Source organism: Protopterus annectens, chromosome 2.part1 (assembly GCF_019279795.1).
Source record: "Protopterus annectens isolate FY-2018-M chromosome 2.part1, PAN1.0, whole genome shotgun sequence".
NCBI classification, from domain to species: domain Eukaryota; kingdom Metazoa; phylum Chordata; order Ceratodontiformes; family Protopteridae; genus Protopterus; species Protopterus annectens.
This window is the reverse complement of record NC_056729.1, coordinates 1,522,245,689-1,522,272,265: the sequence shown is the minus strand read 5'-3', so window position 1 is coordinate 1,522,272,265 and position 26,577 is coordinate 1,522,245,689. Positions and strand designations below refer to the sequence as shown.

The 26,577-nt window shown below is 40.6% G+C and overlaps 1 protein-coding gene across 1 annotated transcript in view; it reads right to left on the bottom strand.

Annotated features, from left to right (window-relative positions):
- Nucleotides 1–341: 341 nt before the first annotated feature.
- TTC34 (tetratricopeptide repeat domain 34) overlaps nt 342–26,577 on the bottom strand; it is a 1,443,441-nt gene continuing 1,417,205 nt past the window's right edge. Inside the window, exon 8 of the mRNA XM_044062977.1 lies at nt 342–2,716. Within this exon, the coding sequence (XP_043918912.1) occupies nt 2,195–2,716 (522 nt within the window). The 3' untranslated portion in view covers nt 342–2,194. The remainder of the gene's footprint in view (nt 2,717–26,577) is intronic.

The following is a 26,577-nucleotide window of genomic DNA, read 5'->3' as shown; positions in this document are numbered from 1 at the left end:
ACATGTCAAACAGAGCACCTCGCTGTCCCTCTTCAAGAGAAATATTGATGAGTGGATGGGTAATAGAAAGTTCACCCCGGGGATCACTCCGGTGGCTCTACCTGATAGAGGCACTGGGAACTAATGTTGGGCAGCACGATGCAAGGCACTTCTATGGGCTAGGCTTGTAAAGGCTCCAGGGGCCATTAGTCTAGTACACACCTATGAACCTAGGAACCTATGAATAGAAATGATGATTAATACTAACATGCATACAAATGGCAGCTGATTTTAAATGTGAATAAGTGGTTTGGATTGAATTCCTGTGTTTAAATAAGAAGAAAGAGATATTTAGTGGACGCTTTTTAAACAGAAATGGATGTTTTATTTAAGTTGGTGGGTGGTCATTTGATTCCCATTGGTCTAGTCAAGCAGGTAGCATTAGTCAATGATTTAAGTCTGATGATGTCTCATTCCAACACAGTATGTGACAAAATAAAAGCACTCACTTTGTAGTTTTTGTCAGTAAAGTGTTTTTATAACTGTGTGTTTTTTAGTGTTTTCTTCAAAAATGCCTAGTTTTCTGTGGTTTTGTTTTTTACTGGACTGGAAGAAGTAATCTACTCCTGTGGGTTTATGTGTGCATTTAAAAACATGCTAGGATTTTCATAATTTCTTGCTGTGAAGTAAGATTGTCTTTTCAAAAAAAAAAAAAAAAAAAAAAAAATGAAAATACAAAAATAAATTTCAAACAAAATAATGCACTTCCTGACTGGAAAAGTTGAACGCTGTATTGCACTCATACTGGACTACAAGTTTTTAAATGCCCCATATTCCACAAGATTGCTCAGGCCTTGCTACAGATACACATATGCAAATGGATTCAACATTTTGTCTGATTCATGACAAGCAGCAGGGGCAGTGCTAAGATTATTTTCACTGATACATATCCAGCAACCAGATTTTTGCATCTGCCACTGGATACAGCTGTATGTGGAAAGCTATAACATGTCATACCAAAGGCACATGAATACATACTCAAATAGAAACATGTAAATATAACACCTGCTCTTGGATGGCTACTACTGCATCAAGGCATGAACACTAGTCTCACAAGACCTTCACAGGCATTTCACAATCCAAAGGGTCAAGATGTGGCTAGTTCCAGTAGATCATTAACACAATATGTTCCTACCAGACCTTAAGATTAACAATATATAACATTTACAAATCAAACCTTTACAACTTTTTTTTGAATTTTTCAAGTCCATATTTGCTTTTTCTGAGATTAAATGTGGAACACAATTAACACTGTATACAATGGAGCACAATAAATTAGAAAGCATAGCAGTCCATGATAATCAATAATATCTTCATTCATTATTACAGTTTTATGTCATTGAGGATAAGGTGTATGATTTTATGAATGATTGTCTTCTTTAATTAATTTGCAGTTTAAGGAACATTAACTAACGGCCATCATATTTTCAGAAAATGCACTGTTAGGAAATGAATTTCAGAATTTTAGATGTGCATTTCCACTGTATGCCTGCATCTATCTGGGTCAAAATGTAAGAATACAGTATTTACAAATATTCAGAAATGAGCAGGTTTGTGGTATTGGTTGTGGTTTGTGGCATCTTATTCTGTCTCTATTACATGTCACAGCAAATGACACAAAAATAAATCATGGTGTTTCATGTTGTCCTTTTAGTGTATATACTGGAAACACTGCTAAGGTAATGGATACCTCCTTTGTTAAAATCATGCCAAGGTATATAAAGGGTACTAAACAATAGTTTTACCCTGGTATAGACCATACTGTTTATTTGCCTCTCTTCTTTGACAAATTCAGGGGGCATCGCATGATCATAATGGCATTATTCTGTTTACATAAGCTGCAAAAACTCCACTGAAAGAGTGACACCAAAATACATGATACTTTGCAGCAAAAAGTTAATTTTTACACCTTAAAATTACATTAGCCTTCTGTGTTATCATAGTGAAGTTCATCATGTGTGATGAACTCCATAACTCTTAGTGCTGCTTTGGACCTATTACATGCAAGTCTGTTTATCAGCCATTCAGTCAGCATGGTTCTGGACCCCGTCTAGCAGTTCCTGACATTTCAAATGGTTACCAAAACAAACAGCACACATACATATCCATAAAGAGTTTGTCAGTAAAACAGGATGTAGATGACGTCAAATCTTGGCTAATGCAAGAGACAACCTGATGCTTCACGTTTGAGCCTATTTTTTAGTTTTTTTAAGTCGCTGTTGTAGTGATCAATTACAAACCCACATTCAGTTATTTTCCATGCTTTTTCATGAAGTTGTTGTTCACAATGATGAAGTGCTGTCTTATGAAATGTTTGTGCAAGGCTCTGCCTACCAGGCTTGCTTGCTATGCAAGATAATGCCAATGCCTGGTTTAAATGCAAAGCCTTCATGTAGTCCTCAATTGCATCTTCATCCTTTGAAATCAGGAGCAGAATATAACCTCTCATACAATAGTCTCCTACTTGTGATTTTACATCCTCATTGGTGTGTCTCGTAATCACTTCATCCATGTCTGCCAAGGATCTGGTGTACTGTTTGAGATGTGCCAAGCACTTGGCATGCTGACGAAGGTGTTGTGGGCTCTTGTTGCTGGATAATACTGCCAATGAATGGTATGGCAGAGCTTTCTCCTGTTGTGACTTCTTCCCCCATGCAGTGCCTTCCTGAGATGCAAACTGAAATATACAATAACGCATAAATTATGTATACTTTTGAACTAAGTCACTTCTGCCTACATTGCTGACAAACAGATGTTACAGTACAGCAAGAATTCTCTAATAAAATATTAATTCATAAGTAAACGTCAAGGTCATAGCTGTAACAGATTTAATAATTTCTTGATCAGATCAAACATTTATCATGTCTCTCTATCAGAATCTTAAATTTCGTACCTCAGACAACCAGTATAAACGTGTTGAGCTATCTTAGTACTTGATTATTGCGTCCTCTTTGGGCCCAGATCATAGCTCACAAAGGTCTGTCTTACATCAGTCCAAACACCCAGTTGACAAATAAATAAAAAGGTAAGGAAATACAATCAGCATATCAGGAAAAGTAGTATTATTTATTGATAAGTGTTCCTGAGAGTTAATAAAGAATGTGTCTGGTGTATTTATTTTTTACTGTGGTAGTGCCATTTCTGAACACTTCAGAATATCTAGTACAAGTACCTCAACAGTGGCATCTAGCAATATAACTCATGTGAAGCTCACTTTTCAAATAATAAATAAAACAATTTCTCATGTTCATTTCTCACTACATAACCACAGACTAGTCGTGTTTTCTTTTCGGCATGTTTAAATATATACGGATTCCAGTGAACAAGCCCCATGGCCACAACCAGAAATTCAAGATGAAAATAAAATTTAGTTGTGGTTTCAGATAAAGCATGGTTCAACCTGTTCTAGATAATAAGGTTACCATCTTTAACTTAAAGATATTTTCCAATTCTGACAAACAAATGTGGTAAACAGTGCACTGACTGCACATCTAGTAAGCAGCTGCAGGCTGGCTATTTAGCACTCTGGGTTAAAGCTAAGAGTTGCTATGAAACTTCTTCCTGCTAACCTGTGTTTTGTTCACTCAATCTTCACTTAAGAAATGTGTGATATTAAGCAGGTCCTGACCCAGCCAGCACTCTGGGATTACCCCTAAACGAATGTGTTTCTGTCAAGTGTCCTTACCCTGTTAGGATATACAACAGAGTGAAGTAGTTACAGTCTTCCTGTTTAATATATTCAAAGAATCTTTATAGGCATTATTCTTAATGATTTATAATATGCTGCTGTGACCAAACATTGTACTGGCAAATAAGGTCACTGCTGTATAAAAACAGGAAGCTTATTTATTTATCTGAATGCGTTTACTGGAGTGGAACACTGATCTGCATAGATTGTTTTCAGGCTCTGCCAGGGAGTATGTTCTCTTAAGATACAAGTCTAACATTTACGATCATAACGAAGTACAGGATGTTTAAAGCAAAGTACACTACATTATACATGCAATGTGTACTACAGAAAAAAAAATATTAAAGAATCTACAGGAATAAGATGAAGCAGGTATTCATCATTTTAATCAGGATACTTGACTATACTTTAGGGGTGATAAAAATACAGTTGTGTAGGCAACACACATAATGATAGATGCTCGATTAGATCAATGTTGCAGTATTCCTCACAAATGGGACTTATCTGTCAGGATACCCATATGTCCATCCAGACTATAAAGCACAGGCTCTGTATGCCTGCCTTTAGCAGATGTGCTAGCATAAAGGGGTCTTACAGACATGCCAAAACACACACCATTCTTGCTACTAATGTTGGAGGCTGAAGCATAAAGCTCTAAGTCAAGTCCTACAAAAGACAACAGAGGGGGAAATGAATAAATAAATGGGAAAGGATACACACACCCTGGGCAAAGAAAATTACTTGTAAAGGGGGGTGGTGGGAGGGTATATGTGCAACAACAATGTCTTTGAACATCTACTGTTATGGAAAACTACCTACTCTCAAATAGGATCATTTTCAAAACTTCAAAGAAGCATGGAAGGATGGAGTTGAGCAACAATTCACGATGCCATGCAGACAGCTTTGGCAAATGCAGTTTTGGCTCTGGAGAAAACATCCAATTTACAATGTTTAGCAAATGAGTCAAAAGAACGCCAAGTAGCAGCTTCTTACAGACAAGTGGTCACAGCTTCCAAAATACTATTAGGAAGTAACTGCCCTAACACAGCGAGCGTTTACATTTTTCTTACTAGAATAACAGTACTGACATAGAAAGAGAAATCCATCTACAAACTGTTTAGACATGGGCTGACATTATTCTTCTGACCATAAGAGACAAAAAGTTGATTTGTTTTTCTTGCATTTTTTGTTCTGTCCAAATAAAGTCTGAGTTGGTGTCTGTGTACAATCAGCAGTGAAGAATTCTTTCTCCCTTATTTTGTGGACTAGGATACAAGGCAGGGAGCTCAACAGATTGGGGTCTATATTATAACATCAAAGTTTTTAAACATCAAATGTTATAATATCGAACCCCAAACACCGAAATCTGAAAACATCGAACAGTCAGAATACCAAATTTTTTCCCAGGGAAACATACACACAACACAAACACACACAAAAAACAGCAATCCACACACATACACTTAAATTCCTACACCTAAACCTAAACTAAACTTTACATACGCTACTAGCTATCCACTTACCTTAACCCAACCCTAACCCTAAGGTCCGTCACTATCACACACTCACCCGCGCCCTAACCGTAACTCACCTAACCCGCCCCCTAATCCTAACGTCCACACAACAGCACACTTACCTGACCTGCTCCCTAACCCTACCTCACCTAACCCGCCCACTAACCCTAACATACACACAATCGCACACTTACCTGAACCTGACCCATAACGGTCCAACATATCGAACGCTGAAAACAGCGAAGCCACAGCAATGGCCCACCAAATTCTTTCCCTGGGAAAAAAATTCAGTGTCCTGCACCATCGCTGTTTTCAACGTTCGACATTAAGGGTTCGATATTATAACATTCGATGTTTAAAAATTTTGGTGTTATAATATAGACCCAACAGATTGGATAAGGGTAAATTCAGAGACTGCCACTGGCATAAAGTAAGGATTTTATGTTTTTTATATGGATCACTGTTTCACTAGTTATTTTACACTAGTTATTTTACATTTGTTTATCGGGAAAGTCTGACTGGACAAGATGCCTGTTTTCAGCAGAGGCCTGGGGAGAAAAGCTCCACTATAATAGAACTAAAAACACTTATAGCAATAGTTGTTAACTAACTAACAATAGAGAAAGAAGTCTTAATCGGGGGGTAAGGAAAAAAGTTGCAAACAATCATAGGGAAATTTACATACTGGGACAAAATACAGACAACATGTCAAAATTACAAAGTCCATACTAAATACAGAGGTTTATCAGTAAAAAAATAACACTGTTACTATTCCAGGAAAAGACACAATTTACTAACAGTCCATTTGGGAGTAGTTCAGACTTCAGTAAATCAGAAAATACCTGGGCTAGTATAGGAGGGAGAGGGACATCTTCCAGTGCCCAAAATGTTAGTGAGGATGAGCCCAAACTGTTAGCTCGAGCTGAACTGATTAAAATACAGGTTTGGGCACAAAGCCCTTCAGAGCATTTATGCGAACAGAGATAAGAAGGCTAAAACCCTGAGAAGGTCAATGCCAGGAAAGCATTATTATTATTGCTGTTGTTGTTATTACTATTAACTCTCAATATATTGGCATGAAAAACAAAAAAAATAAGGGGGATCGAGGGAGGAAGCAGCTATTGCAGCAGTGATCATTCTAACTACTGTTACGGTATGTTTACTAACATAACTGCACTATGTTTTTACATAGATTACTGCTACCATAGCCTATGGTATACGACTAGATTTCCATAGCTTAAAATGATGGTCAGGAGGCAGGATGAGGGTCCAGGAGCCCCTGACGATTGGTCCTAGAATAAGCTGTAGTAAACCTGGAGAAGGAATCTAGTTTATAGTACTTTGTAAAGTGCACAAAGAGGTCCACATTGCTGCTTCTAGAATACTTACAGAATCCATCCCTTTCTAAAAAGCCACAGGTAATGTCAAGGGCCTTGTAGAACGCGACTTGACACTGCATGGAATAATTTTGTTGTTGTTGTGTTTAACACACAGTAATAGCATGAGACAACCATTTGGAAATGTTCTGTTTTGACAAAGGTTGTCCTTTTTTCTTACTTTCAACTGAACAGAATTTCTGAAACAATTTGTTCTGTCAAGATAGAACCTGAGTTATCTGTGGACATGCAAGGTATGGAGTATTGTAGGTTCTGGAAAAAAGACAGGGGAGCTGGACAGCTTGGCTTAAGGTAAACTCTGATACCACTTTAGGCATAACTGAAGGATTAGTTCTTATGGAAACCCTTTGTGGAAAATGATATACGGTTGACAAAACATAAAAATCTGCAACTTAGATATTCTCCTCACAGAGGTCAAATAATTAGTTCATAGGTTCATAGGTTCATACTAGGCTATCTGCCCTAGGGCATTTATAAGCCGAGCCAGAGTGTGTTTGGCTTTCGCCACCCATTATAAATGAATTTTGCTATGCCCTTTTTTGAGGTTTGTATACTGTGCCTACCTGGAGTAAACCTACGATCTCCCATCCACTCATCAAGATTCCTCTTGAAGAGAGTCAATGAGGGACTCTGCCTAACCTGGACTGGGATTTTATTCCAGAGTGAAGGGAGCCTCTGGGTTATGAATCTGTCCCTCCAGCATGTCCTATTTATTTCAGTGCTGAGGTTCAAGTCTCTCGAGTGCGTAGCTCGATGGGATTTGGATTTTCTGAGGTGCAGCATGTCCATTAATTCTGGGTTGGACATGGCTTTATATGTCAGGCACAGATCGCCTCTGAGCAGGCGGTATGCCACTGAGTAGAGCGGGAGTTTCTTTAACCGGGAAGCATATGGCATCTGTTTGAACCCTTTGATCCTCTTGGTGAGGGACTTTTGGGGTCTTTCCAGTTGCTGCAGGTGTCTGGTAAGGTACATCCCAAAAGGGGCATTGTACTCAATTATGGGCCTGATGAGGGATGAGTAAAGAGGCACGATGACCTCCTCTGATCTAGATGTGAATCCCTTCATGATTAGGTGGGCTATATAAAATGTTTTTCTAACCACTTTGGCCACGTGGTTGTCAAATGAGAGATTGCTATCAACTTGGGTCCCCAGGTCCCTAATTACTTCTTCCGTACTTAATGAATTACCACCTATGTGGTAATTTGTGGGCACTTTGTTTTTGCCAAAAGGGATGACTATACACTTTTTGGCGTTTAGCTTGAGGCCATGGCTCTGGCACCAGTTGTCTGTTTGTATGAGGCCCTTTTGTAGGATGCTTGTGTCGGCTGGAGAGTCGATTATGGTGCCTAGTTTGCAGACATCTGCGAACTTGGTCAGCCACAGTCCTTCCGTGTTGGCCTGTACCTCCGAGAAATATATACCGAACAAGGGAGGTCCCAGGACTGAGCTTTGTGGGACGCCACTTGTAACTGGTTTGGAGTCTGACATGGCTCCAGCAATTCTAACCATGCAGGTTCTGTCCTTGAGCCAGTTTGCAACCTATCTAGTGACATAGGGGATTATATTTAAGCTGGTGAGCTTATCTATAATGCCCGAGTGGCGTATTGTATCGAAGGTTTTTGCGAGGTCCAGGTAGGCTGTGTGGACCACCTTCCCCTCGTCAATGGCCTTGGTGACTGTTTCAAAGAAATCGACCAGGTTTAAGAGGTAGGATCTGCCCTTAACAAAGCCGAACTGGGTAGGATCCAGTGTCTGTAGGTCCCCAATATCTTTATTTATGAGGTCCATGATGATCCTTTCCATAGCTTTGCAGACCAAGCTAGTCAGGCTTATGGGGCGATAATTTCCAGGATCCGTTGAGGCACCACCTTTGTGGAGAGGGACCACTGTTGCTGTACGCCACTCTTTGGGTACATATCCTCTAGTAAGGCTGAGATTGAACAGTAGTTTTATGTTTGGGTTTAGCTCTTCTTGGAGTTCATGTAGGACGCAGCCCGGGACACCGTCTGGTCCCATTGATGCTGTGTTTTTTGCTTTGGAGAGGGAGGCTCTTACCTGAGCATCTGAGATGTCAGGGGGGGGCAGCACTCTGCTGGGATAGATATTTACCCTTTTAGTGGGGGGGGGGGAGAAGTTTGCGCTGAACCTGTCAGCTAGGATGTTGGCAATGTCTGTGGGTTCGGTGTATTTTTTGTCATTTTGGACTAATTCTGAGCAAATCTGGGAATTCCCACCCAGGTTCCTAACATAACTAAAGAAAGCCTTGTGATTATCCTTAGTGTCCTGTGCAATTTTTCTCTCGAAGCTGGCCTTAGACGATTTTATGAGTGCCCGTAGTTTTTTGCTAATACTAATCAGAGATGCCTTCCCTTTTTGGGATTTTGCTCTATCATGTAGCAGCTTCCTCCTTCTACTGTACAGTTTGTTTATGGCTGGGGTCCACCAGACAGGACGCCTGCCTTTGGATGATTGGGTCTTGGTTTTATTTGGAATTGCATGATCCATGCATTGCTGAAGGTGTTCATAGAATGCATTTATAAAGGATTCTGCGGTCTGGGCCGTATTTTCCACAGGCCCGGGGGCTTTGAAGGATACCACCTCAGTTTTGAGGAATGTGAAATTTGCTTTACAGAAGTTTTTCACTGTGGTTTTCTGGGCAGGGGGTGGGGTCGGGATGTGAATATCCAGTGAGATTAGTTTATGGTCTGATCTTACCAGTGAGGGATACACTTCTGGTCTGGAGCATAGAGCCCCCATGTTGGTGATGATCAGGTCCAGTATGTTTTCCCCTCTTGTGGGAGTGGTAACAAGTTGTTCCATAGCATTTGAGTTTATAAATTCTAGGAACCTTTGGGCTAGGGTGTTGGAGCTAGAGTAATGCTCCCAGTCTATGTTTGGGTAGTTGAAGTCGCCCAATATAATGGTGTTTGGAGAGACCTTCATATTTTCCAGTGTTCTCAGGAAGGCCGACTGGGGTTCCTGGGTTTGGGAGGGTGGTCTGTAGCAGGCTATAAACTGGAAGGCAGTTTTACCCACTGTTAGTTGCACATGGATAGTCTCTGATGCTTTGTGCTGTGCCACCAACCTGGAGGTGTGGGTATCTTTGACAAATATTGATACTCCCCCACCTTTTGTGGTTCGGTCCAAGTTTTGGGGGCGAAAAGCATGGTATGAGGTATAACCTGGTAGTGCTGGGGTGCTCTCGGGAGCCTTGAATCAGGTTTCTGTTACTGCACAGATATCGATGTTCTTCATGCTAAGGAGAGTTTTGAGTGCGTGCATCTTGAGGTTTAGACTTCTGGCGTTGAGTAGCATTACTTTTAGTTTCTTATCCCTTGTGATACCTATGGAGGTGGGTTTTTCTTTTGAGCCTTGCCTAAAAAAGGCAGTATGGGGGTGGCAAGAGCCTTTGCCAATATCCGAAAGCCCAGGGGTGACAGGTGCAAGCCGTCCCTAGCGAAGCATCGTGGCTTGTCGAGCATGTCATCTCAGGCTGACAGGCATTAGATCCCCTTTGAATGACACCAATACTTAAGCCAGTTGTTGAAACTAATCATCTTGTCTTCATATTGTGGCATCATTCTTGGTGAGGGTAAGATGCTACTCAAGGTCAGGGTCATACCGGCCTGGGCTACATGCTCAGAGAGCTCCTTTATGTCTCTTTTCATGTAGTCCAGGGAGGTACGTCTCAGGTCATTCACACCAGCATGGACAATGACTGAGTCATATTGGTACTTGCCTTGGAGTGACCTGAGTGCTTGTGTTATGTGGCGGATCCTAGGGCCCGACAGGCAGCTCACCGTGACCTTCTCCTTGTTCAGCCTGGTGAGCGGGACGTCAGTGTGCCTGACGATAGAGTCACGTATTACAAGTGTATCAGGTGTGTTGTTTAGCCTTAAGGGCTGTGACTGTTTGGCACACTGGCTTTGTGAGCTATGTGTTGCACGTGTTTTGTTTTGGGGTAGCGGTTGCTTGGGTGTCTGCTTTGGAGGTCTCTGCTGCTTAGGCAGATTTTTATTTAGAGCCTCCGAGTATGTTTTTGTGTGTTTATGTGTTTGGTTTGCTGTCGTGGTAGGTCTATGTGAGACTGGAATTGTAATGAATGTGGTTTCCTTCTCCTCCTGACTGGTTATGCCAGTACTGAGTTGAGAGAGCTTAGCCTCCAGTTTGGCTATATGGTTGCATCTCTCACATGTGTTGGAATTTGTTGGGAGGAGGAGAGGGTTGTCTGTGTACATGAGGCAGTTGTAACATTGCCTCAAGATTCTCAGATTCACCAGCTGTACTGGAGAGGAGATTGACAACTGACCTTTGGACATGCTAGAATAGTATTGGGAATTCCTTTATAATTGAAAAAAATAGCCAATGGGGAACAAGATACTCAAGGGGAGTTTGTGAGGGTGTAGTGCTTTTAATTTTTTAGTGCTGACTTATATAATTGCTTTAGTGAGCAAGTGCCAGGCTTTAGAGTAGGAATAGGGTGTTTATTATGAGAACTAGATCAGTTCTAAGGGAAAATGTGAAGAGCAGACTTTGTGGAGCCGAGAATGGTTTAAAAGCGGAGCTGCCCGATGCTGCGCTATGCACAAAATCGCGCAAAGCCGCGCCAAAGCGGGTTTTATACAGGAGGACTTGAAAGAGCTAGGAATTTGCCCAAAACGGCCAATAGACTACCAGATTCTTGTACTGGGAACACTCCTCCAGGGATAGATAGGCTGCTCTAAGCTCCCCACTGCCACTGGTGAACAAAGAAGCCTCCCTTTATCCAAGAAAGGAAATGGGCAACACAGGAACTTTCCAAAAGTCCAGAATACAGCAAAGCCTGTATTTGGACTACTCTAGGCCAGGAAAGATGGGAAACAAGGATAATTTTTTTTGTATTTTTTTCTTTTTTGCAACAAACAGCAGGAAAATGCAATAAATATGTAACACAGGCTAGCGCACTTGAGTGTGTAGCCTCAACAGGTAAATGCAACAAACAGGACAAACTTTAAACATGCAGGTGCAAAAACAACTTTAAACAGTTTAAAACAGTTCAAGAAGCAGAAATACTTGCAGTTTAGCTAGATCGGACAGTCGCCCAGGTAGTAGCAGGAAAAAAAAACACTTTTATCAGGTTAGCAGTCGCTCTATTAGCCTCTCTGCTGCTAGCAGCATTCTGCAGGATCACGAGGAGCTTGGCTGAGTAGTAACAAGTGCAAAAACCGTGCCAAAGCGGGTTTTATACAGGGGGACTTGAAAGAGCTAGAAATTGGCCCAAAACGGCCAATAGACTATCAGATTCTTGTGCTGGGAACACTCCTCCAGGGACAGATTGGTTGCTCTAAGCTCCCCACTGCCACTGGTGAACAAAGAAGCCTCCCTTTATCCAAGAAAGGAAATGGGCAACATAGGAACTTTCCAAAAGTCCAGAATACAGCAAAGCCTGTATTGGACAACTCTAGGTCAGGAAAGACAGGAAACAAGGATCATTTTTTTGTTTTTTTTCTTTTTTGCAACAAACAGCAGGAAAATGCAATAAATATGTAACACAGGCTAGCACACTTGAGTGTGCAGCCTCAACAGATAAATGCAACAAACAGGACAAACTTTAAAAGTGCAGGTGCAAAAACAACTTTAAACAGTTTAAAAAAGTTCAAGAAGCAGAAATACTTGCAGTTTAGCTAGATCGGACAGTTGCCCAGGTAGTAGCAGGAAAAAAACACTTTTATCAGGTTAGCAGTTGCTCAGTAAGGCTGTTTTCTGTGTCAAGAACCTCAAGTCAGTCTGATGAGCTGGTTCAAATGCAGTAAAAGTTAGATATACTAACACAAAATTAATATCTCAAGGAAGAGCCACCTGATTTCTAGGAGGCTTCAAATGCTACACCCCCTTTTAAAAACATTTTCATGAGACTACATTGAAAGAGTGGGATCCGTGGCAGACATGCTGAAATGCCTATCAAATGAACTTTAATTCACACAGATAATGTAGAACCAGAGCAACATTAACTCTGAAAGGGTGCTGGTTCTTTCTTTAGCACCAACTGAAAAAAAATTTCCATTTAATAATATACTTCTGTTCCAGCTTTCTCCATTTCCACTTTACTGGAAAAAAAATTCTAAGCTTGCTTCCCCCCTTTCCTGTGGCAGGTCAGATACGGATTTGCTGTGTCCAGGACTGTTTGTGAGCTCCTAAGCCCTCCCCACTTAACTGGGGTTAAACTATTCCTGGCGCCATAAAGTCTGTTCTTCAAAATTTCCCTTGCAACTATCCAGCTTTTTAGTTTTAGCACTCATCTGTTTCTTTGATCTCAGCACTTGTTCAGAACTCATTGTAAGCACTAAATAAGTTACAAATTACTACAGCACTCAACTTTCCTCACTTGTCTAGAGGAAAACAGTTTTTAGTACTTAATAAATAAGCACCTATTCAGGCATGTCTAAAGGTCAGCTCCCGGTGTTTTCTCCTGTCTACCTGATGAATCTGGGCATCTTGGGACAATGCAGCAATTGCCTTATGTACACAGACAACCATCTCCTCCTACCACCCAACACTATGACCTGTGAGAGATGCACTTATATAGCCAAACTGGAAGCAAAGCTCTCTTCACCAAAGACTGGCCTAGGCAGTCAAGAGGAGAAGGTAAACACTTGCACCGCACCACACTCACCACATAGTCCCTCAAAACCTACACCACCAAAACACACACATAGAAGCACAAAACACACACCTACATTCGCGGATGCTCTCGGTACAAATCTGCCCAAACAACAGAGACCTCCAAAGCAGAAATGCAAGCAACCTCCACCCCCCAACACAACCCAAATGACACATAGCCCACATACTCAGTGTGCCACTCAACTACAGCCCATAAGGCATAACGTACCCAACACTCTAGTCATAGGTGACTCTATAGTCAGGCACACTGATGTTCCACTCACCAGGCTAAACAAGGAAAAAGTTACTGTCAGCTGCCTGTCAGGTGCCAGGATCCGCCACATAACGCACGCACTCAGGTCACTCCACAACAAGTACAAATATGACTCTGTCATTGTCCATGTTGGTGTGAATGACCTGAGACATACCTCCCTGGACTACATGAAAAGAGACATGGAGGAGCTCTCCGATCTTGTAGCCCAGGCTGGTATGACCCTAGCCCCGAGTAGCATCCTGCCATCACCCAGAATGACACCACAGTACAAGGACAAAATGATTGACTAACAATTGGCTAAGCTTCTGGTGTCATTCTAGGGGAATCCACTATCTGTCTGCCTGGGATGACATGATCGACAGACCAAGCTGCTTTGCCAGAGATGGCCTGTACCTGTCGCCCTTAGGATTCCGGATACTGGCAAAGGCTCTTGCCACCCCTATAGTGCCTTTTTTAGGCAAGGTTCAAATGACAAATTCACCACCATAACAGGTACAAGCAAGCAAAATCTGAGGGTAATGCTACTCAATGCTAGAAGTCTAAACCTCAAAATGCACTCACTCGAGGCACTCCTTGGAGAACATTGACATCTGTGCAGTGACAGAGACCTGGTTCAAAGCTCCAGAGAGCACCCCTGCATTACCAGGCTATAATTCATACCACACCTTTCGGCCACCAAACCCGGACCGAAACACTAAAGGCGGAGGCGTGTCCATATTCATTAAGGATATCCACACCTCCAAGCTAGTTGCTTAGCATAATGCATCCGAGATTATCCAAGTTCAACTAACTCTGGGCAAAACTGCAATCCAGATTGTAGCTTGCTACAGACCTCCTACCATGCCCCAGGATTCCCACTCCTCTTTTCTTGATACACTGGAAAATATTAATGTACAACACAACACTCTAATAATGGGTGATTTCAACTACCCTACCATTAACTGGGAAAACTACTCATGTACCAACTCTTTTGCTCAACGGTTTCTGGAAATCATCAATTCCAACGCCTTGGATCAAATTATCCACACCCCCACCAGGGGCAGCAATATCCTAGACCTGGTTATCACCAACATGGGTGATCGGTGTTCCACACCAGAGGTCAGCTCCTTATTGGTCAGATCCGACCACAAGCTAATCACCCTAGACATCCACATCCCGCTCCCACCCCCAATTAGGAAAACAACTGTGAAAAATTTCTCCAAAGCCAACTTCACGCTTCTTAAGACAGAAGTGGCAAACTTCACGACACCCATGCAGATGGACAATAGAGGTACGACTGCTGAATCCTACACAAATGCACTTTATAAGCACTTACACGAGTGCATGGATCGTGCTATCCCTAACTGAACCAAGATGCTATCCTCCAAAAAAAGGAAGCCAATCTGGTGGTCTTTTGCCATAAACAAACTCTACAACAAAAGAAAGAAACTGTTGCAAAAAAAAGAGCAAAATCCCATGATTGGAGGAACTCCTTGGTCAACCTCAGTAAGAAGCTGAGATCCCTCATAAAATCCTCCAAAGCTAGTTATGAAAACAAAATTGCCACTGATTCTAAAGACAACCACAAAACCTTCTACAGCTATGTCAAAAATCTCAATGGCAATACTCAGATCTGCTCTGAGTTACAGCACAATGACACTAAATATACAGAACCAACTGATATTGCCAACATCCTGGCAGATAGGTTCAGTGCTAACTTTACCCCCCTCTCACCCTCTAAAGGGCCCATCTTTATACCAGAAGAATGCAAAGTTCCTGTAATCACGGCTGCACAGGTAAAAACCTCACTCTCCAAAGCCAAGAACACAGCATCCTTGGGACCTGGTTGCCGTCTACATGAACTACAGAATGAACTGGCACCCCACCTAAGTACCATGTTCAATCATAGCCTCACCTCAGGCTTTGTGCCCATTGAATGGCGCACCGCGACAGTTATCCCACTCCACAAAGGGGGGTGGGCCACAACAGTCCCCGGGAACTATCGCCCCATTAGCCTGACGAGCCTCGTCTCCAAGGCCATGGAACGTATCATCATAGAACTCATAAACAAAGACATTGGAGATCTCCAAACTCTGGACCCTACACAGTTTGGGTTTGTAAAAGGCAGATCATGTCTCCTAAACCTGATAGATTTCTTTGAAGTAGTCACCAAAGCCATAGATGAGGGTAAGGTGGTTCACACAGCCTATCTAGATCTTGCCAAGGCGTTTGACACCATCCCCCACTTTGAAATTATAGATAAACTCACTAAACTAGGTATAAATCCCTAGGTCACAAGATGGGTTGCCAAATGGCTTACTGACAGAACCCACACTGTGAAAGTAGCAGACTCCAAATCAGACTTCAGACCAGTGACAAGTGGAGTACCACAGGGTTCGGTCCTGGGTCCTCTCCTGTTTGGTATCTTCTTCTCTGAAGTACAGGCTAACACAGAAGGTCTTTGACTAACTAAATTCGCAGATGACTGCAAACTAGGAGCCATAATCGAAATTCCTAACGATGTGGACATTCTACAAAAGGGCCTCACTGAGACAGATGCCTGGTGTCAAAGACATGGTCTCAAGCTCAATGCCAAAAAGTGCACTGTCATCCCCTTTGGTAAAAACTCTGTACCCATGAACTACCATATAGGCGGTAGTCTACTTAACACCGAAAGTGTGATAAGAGACCTTGGGACACAGGTGGACAATAGTCTCTCCTTTGATAATCCCATCGCCACAGTGGTCAGGAAATCCTTCTACGTGGCACACCTCATCACAAAAGGTTTCTCATCCAGAAAAAAAGAGGTCATTGTTCCCCTCTACTCATCACTCATTAGACCCATTGTAGAGTACAACGCCCCTTTTGGTATGTACCTCACAAGACATCTACAACAACTGGAAAGGCCGCAAAAATACCTCACAAAGAGAATTACTGGCCTCAAACAGATGCCATATGCAGACCATCTCAAAAAACTCGAGCTTTACTCTGTTGCATATCACCTACTCAGAGGCGATCTCTGCCTAACATTCAAAGCTATGACAAACCCAAAGCTGTTGGACATGCTCCACCTAAAGAAATCCCAATCCCTCCGAGCTACATGCTCTAGGGGCCTAAACCTTGTCACCACAATAAACAGAACATGCTGGAGGGATTGATTCCTGTCCCAGAGACTTCCCATACTCTGGAACAGACTACCTATCTATGTCAAACAGAGCTCCTCATTAGCACTCTTCAAGAAAAATCTTGATGACTGGATGGGTAACAGGAAATTCACCCTGGGGATCACTTTTGTGGTTCTGCTTGACAGGGGCACAGGAAAATAATTTTCTTGGGTGGCGAAAGCCAGGGTACCTTTTTGGCTAGGCTTGTATAGGCCCTAGGGCCAATAGCCTAGTACCTACCTATGAACCTATACACTTTGTTTTTTTAATTTCTCTAAATCTTTTTGATTTCTAATACCATGATGGGAATGGACCCCATTCCTAAGTCAAAGTATGATTAAAGTTCATGAATTTAGTATTGTTTCACTCTTTGATATCAGCCAAAAGTGTTCTTCGTAGCACCCACAATGTGCCCAGTAATGACTCCTTTAATTCGTATGGAGTTACATTTATTGGCAGCATTTCTCTAAATATGATTGTAGACTATTTTTATAAGACCCTTTGCTCCTACTACTATTGGAACTATCTGGGTATCTTTCATCCACATTGCTCACGTTTCTGCTTACAAATCCTGATATTTTATGACTTTGTGTCTCTCTGTACGCAGGACACTGTAGTCACTGGGTGTAGTGATTTCAAAGATCAATGCTACTTTTGTCTTCTTTTCTTGGACCACTATATCTGGTTTTCTAGCATCTATCTTTTGAACTGTTGGTAATGGGTAATCCCATGTGATGTAGACTTCATCATTTTATATGATGCTTTGTGGCTAATGTTTCCAGAGTTTTAAAGCCACTTCAAAACCACAATGTTTGCACATTCCCCACTGCAACAGTCTCGTCACATTATTATGCTTTTCAGTATACAGTCCTTCTGCCATTAGTATGTCGCAGCCAGCAACGAGGTGTGCAACTGTTTCCAATTTTGTTTTGCAAAACTTGTTTCTCCCACATGTTCAATGGACTTTGTAAACAAACATTTATGTAGCCCATTGTCTTGCGCCACCAATATTAATCTTTCATCTCTTGGTGAGAATTCTCCTCTCCTCAACCATTCCTGGATTCGTTCCTGATCAATATAAGGGTCTTCCAGAAGTTTTCTATACTTGCAACTATATTTATGCATTTTCCACATTTCTTGCCTTCTCATCTGGTCCTTCACCTTATATTCTTTCTTTTGTTTTTTGGCACATTCAGTTGCTGCCTGGTTTGGTTTGTGGCTTGATTTCCATTCCTGCTTGACGCTGATATGCTTCTGCTAGATTAAGCAGGAAAGTCATCTTAGATTTATTCTCCTCATGTTTCAAAACTCTCACTAAATTTGGTTCTTGTGAGGTCAGCAGATGTGTGGAGTCCCATGATTGCAGATCTGTACATGTAATCAATTTCAAAGAGCCCCATCCCTCCTTTGAAACAGGGAATATATAATCTTGGTATGCACTGATTTTTATAAATAATTTGGTAAGCATGAAGCATCCTTCTTGTTTTCCTATCTAATCTATCCAACATGTTTTGGGGCCAGTCAATCACTCCAAAACTGTTAGTTAGTACAGGAACAGCAAATTGGGTTTATAGCTTGGATTTTGTTCCTAGATGTCACTGCTGATTTCAGGATTAATTTGTCTTCTAAAGTACACCTTACTAAGTTTTATTTGCATTTGCTCATGTTTTATTGTTGATCCTTCATCACTTCCCAAATATTTACACACTCCCTCTTGTTCAAGTCCTTTTATATCACACTCTTGTCCCAAACTGATGTTTTCTTGGTGCTGAAAACGTTTTGACAACTTGCAGTTATGCTTTCAGTTCCTCATCGGATGAGCTATACAATTTTAAATCATCAACAAAGAGAAGATGAGAAGTGTTCACACTACTGTTTTCTAGGAGCCAAATTATAACCATAGCCTACGCTGTTAAGGAGACAGCTTAATGGGTTAAGGGCAAGGCAGAGTAGCAGCAGTGACAGAGTCATCCTGGAATATCCCCCTATGAATTTTTATCCCTGGAATAATAATTTGCCCTTTATCATGGCTTAATTGCAAAGTGCAAAAATAGACCATGGACTCCTTGTGCCAGCAAGCAACCACAAACGTTGTCTTAATGCAATTTTATTAATTACAAGCGTTTTCGCCACACAACAATGTGGCTTCTTCAGAGAAAAAGTAATAACAATATGAGAAAGTGCACACCTCTTTTTATATTACTGAGAAGGGAAATGACATCACAGAAGGTAAAAGAGCTCAATAAGCTCATAAAATAATAATGCACATTTTTTGAAAGATAATCAGCCTATTACTCGAACTCCAGCCTAAATAATTAAGAACTCAAAAATAATAAAAATAATAATAAGAATAAAACCAAAACAGAAACATAAAGTAATTCTAGGTATACTGAGAAAATGCTTGATGTACTGGGTCCACCAGCTTACTCTCCAGCTTCACTCAACGAAATACACCGGACCCATAACATGATGAGAGGGCTCTTCCGTGATTTGTTTTTGGGAGGTAAGATAGACCTTGATACCTACAACTACATAGACATCACGTTGCCAAAAATTCCAGTAATGTTCGGCATACCCAAGGTTCATAAGGATGTCAACAACCCGCCAATGCGGGTGTTAGTTGATGGTAGATCATCCATGACGTACCCTAGTGCTAAATTAGTGGATAAGATCCTGTCAAAATACCTGAAGAACCTTGACGGAGTATGCAAAGACTCCTGGACCTTCCTGCGAAATCTTAACAACATACCGTTTGATGATGAGAATAACTTTCTCACCATCGACGTCGTGGATTTATACACTTCTATTCCACACCAGGAAGCTTTGGAATGGATAGCCCTCCTTCTCACAGACCTTGGAGCGCCAAAAATGGAAGTTGACCTCGTCACAGAAATCTTGGATGTGGTATTGTCATCAAATTATTTCCTATTTGACAAGAAATACTTCTTACAGAAAAAAGGTGTGGCGATGGGCTCCCCTTGTGGAGCCTCTGTGGCCAACCTTTTCATGGGATACTGGGAAAAGAATTTTCTTTTCTCGTCCGTAGACCAGATGCGGTACCTGCAATTTTATACAAGATACCTTGACGATATTTTCATCCTTTTTCGTGGTAGTAACACGGAGGCTACCCAATTTGTACATTTCTTAAACGGTACAACAGAATTCCTGAAATTCACATCGAAGTTTTCGGTATGTGAAATAGATTACCTTGATGTGAAATTAAGGAAAAATGTTAACACTTACACATCTAGTGTTTACAGAAAGCCGACATACTGCAACTCTTTCCTGCACTTCTCCAGCCACCACCCCTTCAAACAAAAGAGATCTATTGTGAAGGGGCAAATGGTCAGGGCAGGTAGAATGTGCAGTGATTTTGCTGCTTTTCAGAGTGAATGTGACATGTTGGGTAGCATGTTCCTTAACAGGGGCTACCCTAGACATCTAGTGGATGAAATTACGTCAGAGGTCACAGTCAAAAGGACGAATGGGTTTTATAAACCCATCCTTCAGGGTCAACCTTTACTTCACCCTAGTCCCAATGTTGGTTTCCAGTCATCCTCTGGTAACACCACCCTACAGTGTGATACCACCAGGAATAGTAATGGACGTCACTTTTCAACGAGCTATGTTAACACCTATAGTCTTAATTCTAGGACTATTACCTCACTAATAAGGAAGAACTGGCAATTTATTTTGGGAAGCCCAGAACTTACAGAGAAATTGGGACTGTTTCCCAATTTCGTCTTCAAAAGGAATAATAACCTCAAAGAACTCCTACAAAGGGATTTTTCCAAAAAAAGTTTCAATAGACGAACAGGTATGTACCCATGTGGGTTCTGTAATTGGTGCCATAAAATGAGGGCTGGCCAGACTTACACAATAAGGGACAAGAAGTATACAATCCAATTTCCACTTAATTGTGAGAGCAGATCTGTTGTATACGTGGCCTTTTGTGATTGTTGCCCCTCTTTCTATCTAGGGAAGACTGACCGCAGGCTACGAGACCGGGTCTATGAGCACACATACGCTATTAAGAAAAATAGTGACGTCAACGCACTAGCAAAACACATAGACATCCATCCTGGGCACTCTTTTTCATTTATGGCTATCGACCAAGTAAGCAGTAACATTCGTGGGGGCCCTATATCATTGCTCTTAGAACTAAGGGAACTTGAGTGGCAATTACACATGGACGCATTTTGCCATCCAGGTTTAAACGAAAACTGCAATATTTCTGCAGTACTTAGAATGAGGAGCTATTTGCGGTAGAGCACTGTTGTGCATTTATTATGCATTGTTTTATTGTAAAACAATTATTATCCATGCTTGTTTATTCTACTCTGAACTTAATATGTTTCTATTAATTATTGTAATTATTTTAATTATTTTGTAGTGATCTGACTTAGTTTATGCCTTTTTAAATAGGGACATACACTTTTTATTAAGTAGCTTGCTTATAAGTTGTTTCAATACATTACTTTATGTTTCTGTTTTGGTTTTATTCTTATTATTATTTTTATTATTTTTGAGTTCTTAATCATTTAGGCTGGAGTTCGATTAATAGGCTGATTATCTTTCAAAAAATGTGCATTATTATTTTATGAGCTTATTGAGCTCTTTTACCTTCTGTGATGTCATTTCCCTTCTCAGTAATATAAAAAGAGGTGTGCACTTTCTCATATTGTTATTACTTTTTCTCTGAAGAAGCCACATTGTTGTGTGGCGAAAACGCTTGTAATTAATAAAATTGCGTTAAGACAACGTTTGTGGTTGCTTGCTGGCACAAGGAGTCCGTGGTCTATTTTTGTATTTTCAACGGTTTGGCAGCACTTGGTTTTTTATTAATTGCAAAGTGGTTTGCCACTGTTTCATGGTCACTGTAATGTAGTTGATCAGTGTTGGGTGTATCTTATACATTTTTAAGCACTCTTTTATCCATGACTGTGGGATACTATCAAATGCTTTTTTTGTAGTCAATCCATAATTCTTCCCCTTTTTGCACTTCTCCACTATGACTTTATTTAACAACAAATGATCTTTTGTTCCATAAAACTTTATTTTATTGCCCTTTTGTTCTATTGCCACAATTGAGTTTTCTTCTAAATGACTATAGACTCTGTTGGCATCAATTACCATGTATATCTTATACACTGTCGGAAGGCAAGTTACTGGTCTATAATTTTTAGGGCAGCTTGCAGGTTCACTTAAGTAAGGGCATTGTTTTTCCTGCTGTTAGCCAGGTTGGTGCCTGTTCAGGGTGCGCATATAAATAGTTCTTACTCATGGCTAAATCTTTGTGCAAAGATGTTAATACTTTTAACCAGAAGTTCGGTACTGCATCTGGGCCTGGGGTTTTCCAATTTGAGGCTTTTCTTAACGTTGTTTCAATCTCTCTGGCTATTACTTCATCACATTTCATATCCTGTACCTTTAAACTTCTTATTCTTTCTTTTACTTCTTCTATCCATTTAGCATCTTTGTTATGTTCCACAGGATCTTCATAGATACTTCAACAAAATGTATCTATTTCTCCTTTTTTGGTGCTCTTTCAATTCTTTTTACCTTGTTTCCCAATTCTCTATAAAACTTTTTTTAGGTCATCAATAAATTGCTTATTTTGTACTTTTCCTTTATATTTATCCTCATAACTTCTACATTTTTCCGTCTGTGGTGAGATTTATACTTTATTTGTGATAGTGCATGATAGATCCTGGTCTGTTCTAATACTGCTCATTGCTTTTATCACATCTATCTTTCTTAGTATTTTTGTTGATCTGTTCCCTCTTCTATAGTCTTCTAACAGTGACACTTCTTGTCTTAACTGCTTTATAGTTTTCTCTATTCGATATTTCCATGATAGTATTCGATTTCTCCCCTTCCTTTCCTTTACTACCCTATGTTCTTGTGGCAGAACTTTATCAGTTATTAATTTAGCTGCACAGTAATATATCCTGTTTACTTCTGTTATATCACATGGGTCTCTATGAACAGTCCTAATTACTGTGTTCATTTGTTTTATCAGACTTCTGACTTTTTGGGTTTTATTAAACTTCTGCAGTCTACTTCTTTCATTGATCTTAATTAAGCAACTCTTCTCTTAGCTCATTTTCTTCCAAACTGAGGGCACATCCCTTGTTTCCACTTCCTGCAAGTATTCTATAGAAGGTTCAACAGCATCTTCCTGTGGTTCATTCTCTTCAATTTCATCTTATGCTATCCGTTGCTCTGTCATATGGGAATTCATTGGCCTATCACTCCTCAACACTGACTGCATCAGAGTTTCTACAGTTTCCTGTTCCTTCCCTTGTTGTCTAGCTTCATGTGAATTATATTGGTTTCCTGTGGAAGGCTCCAAATTATCTTCATATAGCGCCTGACCAATTGCTTCCTGTTCAACTGGTTTCCACTTAATTTGGATATCCATTGCTCTATCCTGTTGTGGTGCTTCCTGAATTAGATTTTTACATTGAATCCTTCACGTCGCAGGTACTCCATAACATCAATTTCTTTTTCTTTAACTTCTCCATTACTAATCTCCTTTTCTCCTTTGTCTTATTTTTTGTATTGTAAAGTTTTCCATGTCTGGACTCCTTTGCCTGTACTTCTCTTAAAATATCTTTGGTACTGCTGTTTTTATATTGGTTAGTTTTGCTTTCTTATTTGTATAAATATTACACCATATTAAATTTCTTTTTCTTTCCCATGTCCATATTTCTTCTTCAGATGTTTTCTGATCTTCCTGCTTCTCCTTACTTTGGGGACTCACTCCATCATGCTGTGATGTAACTTGTGTTAGACTTTCTACACCAAATCCTTCACTTCCCAGGCACTCCAGAACTTCAACTTCTATTTTTTTAACTTCTACTTTACTAATCTTCTTTTCCATATTCCATCTTTGTGATATTATTGTTTTTACTGTGAAATTTTGCATATCTGGATGCCTTTGCCTGTATTTTTCTTCGAATATCTTTGGGGCTGCCTTCTTTATATTGATTAATTTAGCTTTCTCCTTTGCATAAATATTACACCACATGAGATCTCTCTCTCTTTCCCATGTCCATATTTCTTTTTTATACTTTTCAAATATCTCTTGGTTTTGTTTATATTTTCGCACTTCCTCAGATGCTTCTTTTTCCAAACAGATCAAGTTTCTTGATCTATAAACTGTTTTCACAAATCTGTTGTTTTAATTGATGTAAATTTTCATTTGAAGCTTCTGACATTTTTTTCTTGTGGAAGTAATCGTTTTGTATATCTTGTGTCTGGAAATTCTGGGCTTTTTGCATAATAGTAACAATACATAATTTCTTTCTTATCCTCAATAGTCCACTTTATTGTCTTTATGGTTCTTTTTTGGCCCATCAGTTTTTGTGATTTTTGTGGACTGCTACTTCCTTCTACAACAGGGGGCCATCCTCCACATGGGCCTGGCCTGGCCCCATTGAAGGAATGTTTCCATATTTTGAGGATTCTACACTGTAATTTTTTTCCAGTCCTGGCACCAGTACACCTACCTGGATTGGGCACTTTTTTATTCTGGGTCTTGTGCACCCAGCTATCTCTTTTAATTTTTGACCTACTTCTATCCATGATATATGCTATATAAATACAGTCTATATATCAGTGTCGCCTTGGTGAGATTTTGTAGAAAACAGGGTCCACCTTGTGAAGGATCTCACCAAGACTTGAGGATGAATTCAATTTCACAACTACTCTCCTTTGCTTGATGACTTTTCATCTCTCCATTCGGACCCCATACGCTTTTCAGTTAGCAGGATTTGCTGCCTTCTTTAATACCTGCTGCACATCTTCATAAAAAGGTGCCTGAAAGATATAAAGATTCCATCATCCAGGCAATCAGTTGTTTGGGGTTGGAATGTATCAAATACCAGAATAGATCCAGTATGCAGGAAGCCTGTGGTAATTGCTCACAGCCATTGCATAAGACAGGAGAACCACTATTGTGTAGGCCAGAAGAGTGTCACCTCAATGATCTTAAGAGAAACCTTCTGAGCATAAGGCAAGCAAACACTTTAGATAGTAGATAGTACTGTTGTCATAGGGCATTCTATTGTATGACACACAGATATTCCTCTCACCAGGGTGGACAAGGAGAAGATAATGGTTAGTTGCCTGCCTGGGGCTAGGATCCACAATATCATGCATGCATTCAGGTTACTGCACCACAGTTATCAATATGATTCTATCATAGTTAATGTGAGTGTAAATGACCTGAGGTGTACCTCACTGGACTATATGAAAAGAGACATTATGGATCTCTCTAAACATGCGTTGCACACAGGTACATGTCTTGCATTGAGCACCATTCTACCTTCACCAACGTTGATGCCATGATATGAACAGAAAATTTTTGATTTTGATAATTGGCTTAGTATTTGGTGTCACATCAGGGGAATACAATACCTATCAGCATGGGGGGACATGGTTAAGAGATCACTCTGCTTTGCCAAGAATGGTCTGAACTTGTCCCTGCTGGGCTTTTGGATATTGGCTAAATCTCTACCCATCCCCATACTGCCTTTTTTAGGCAATGTCAAAATGACATAACTATCAACATAGCAAAAAAAAAAAAAAACTTCTAGAGGCACTCACCATCCAAGCAAATACCCTATTTATGGGAGACTTTAACTACCCCTCTGTAAGGTGGGTAAACGGTATGATGCCCAGGAGTTCACCCATGTCCAATTTTCCATAGACAAAGTTCCCTACCATGTACTGGGCAGCTACAGGTCGCCATCTATGACCCACAACTCTTACCTAGACTTACTGGAGCTACTCATCATCCATCCAGTCTATTCATGGGAGACATTAAGTACCTCTCTACAGACTGGGAAACATACACTGCCTCTAAGTCACAGGCACAGTGTTTCCTGGACGTTAACACAAACACCCTGGACCAGCTAGAGCATCCTCCAACTGGAGGATCAAACATATAGGACCTAGTACTCAATAACATGGGACAGCTTTGAACCTCTCCATGTCAAGTCCTCATTGGTGAAATCGGACCACAAAGCTGTCTCCCTTGAAATAAAATTCAACCTGGAAAACCCAACTAAACCCATAACAGTTAGGAACTATAGTAAACAAACTACATCTTATTAACCGATGCTTTGTCAAAATAAACAGCTCCCCCAAACCTCGGTAACACAGCTATGTATGCAGAATTATTTACAGAAACCCTATACAAACATGTAGATGGCTGCATTGAGGCTGACACACCTAAGTAAGCCCAGCTCTAACACCAAAAACAAATGACACTGGTGAAACCCTTACCTTAACAAGCTATACAACAAAAGAAAAAACTCATGGCCAAAATGAAAAAAGCAACTCTAATGGAGAAAAGAGCTCTCTGTTTTAACTAAATAATAAACTAAGAGGTCTAATAAAGTCCAGCAAGGTCAATTATGAGGTCAGGATAGCCTCCCAGGCTAAGGAAAATCACAAGGACTTTTTCGGCTATGCTGGTGGTAAATAGCACAACCTTTACTGACCAGGGTGACATAGCAAATCTACTGGCTGATAAGTTTAGGTCTAACTTCATCCCCCCACTACCCCCTGTGAAATCCCTTCTAGCACTCCCCCCAATTATCAACAGGGAAAGGGTCCTGGAGGTGCTCACTAAGGCCAAAAACACTGCTTCACTGGTCCCTGACACTATCCCTAGTTGCCTCCTAAATATCCTTGTTCAGAGGAGTTTGTCAGCTATACCTGAGTAGTGTACTATATCAAATGTCTTGGTCTTGGCCAGGACTAGGTAAGCAGTATGCAGCATTTTCCTCAAATACTTCCTTGGTCCTCCATTTTCATGGTACAACGCCTGTTTTAGTTAAAAAGTGACTCAAGTGGTCCTGACAGTTAT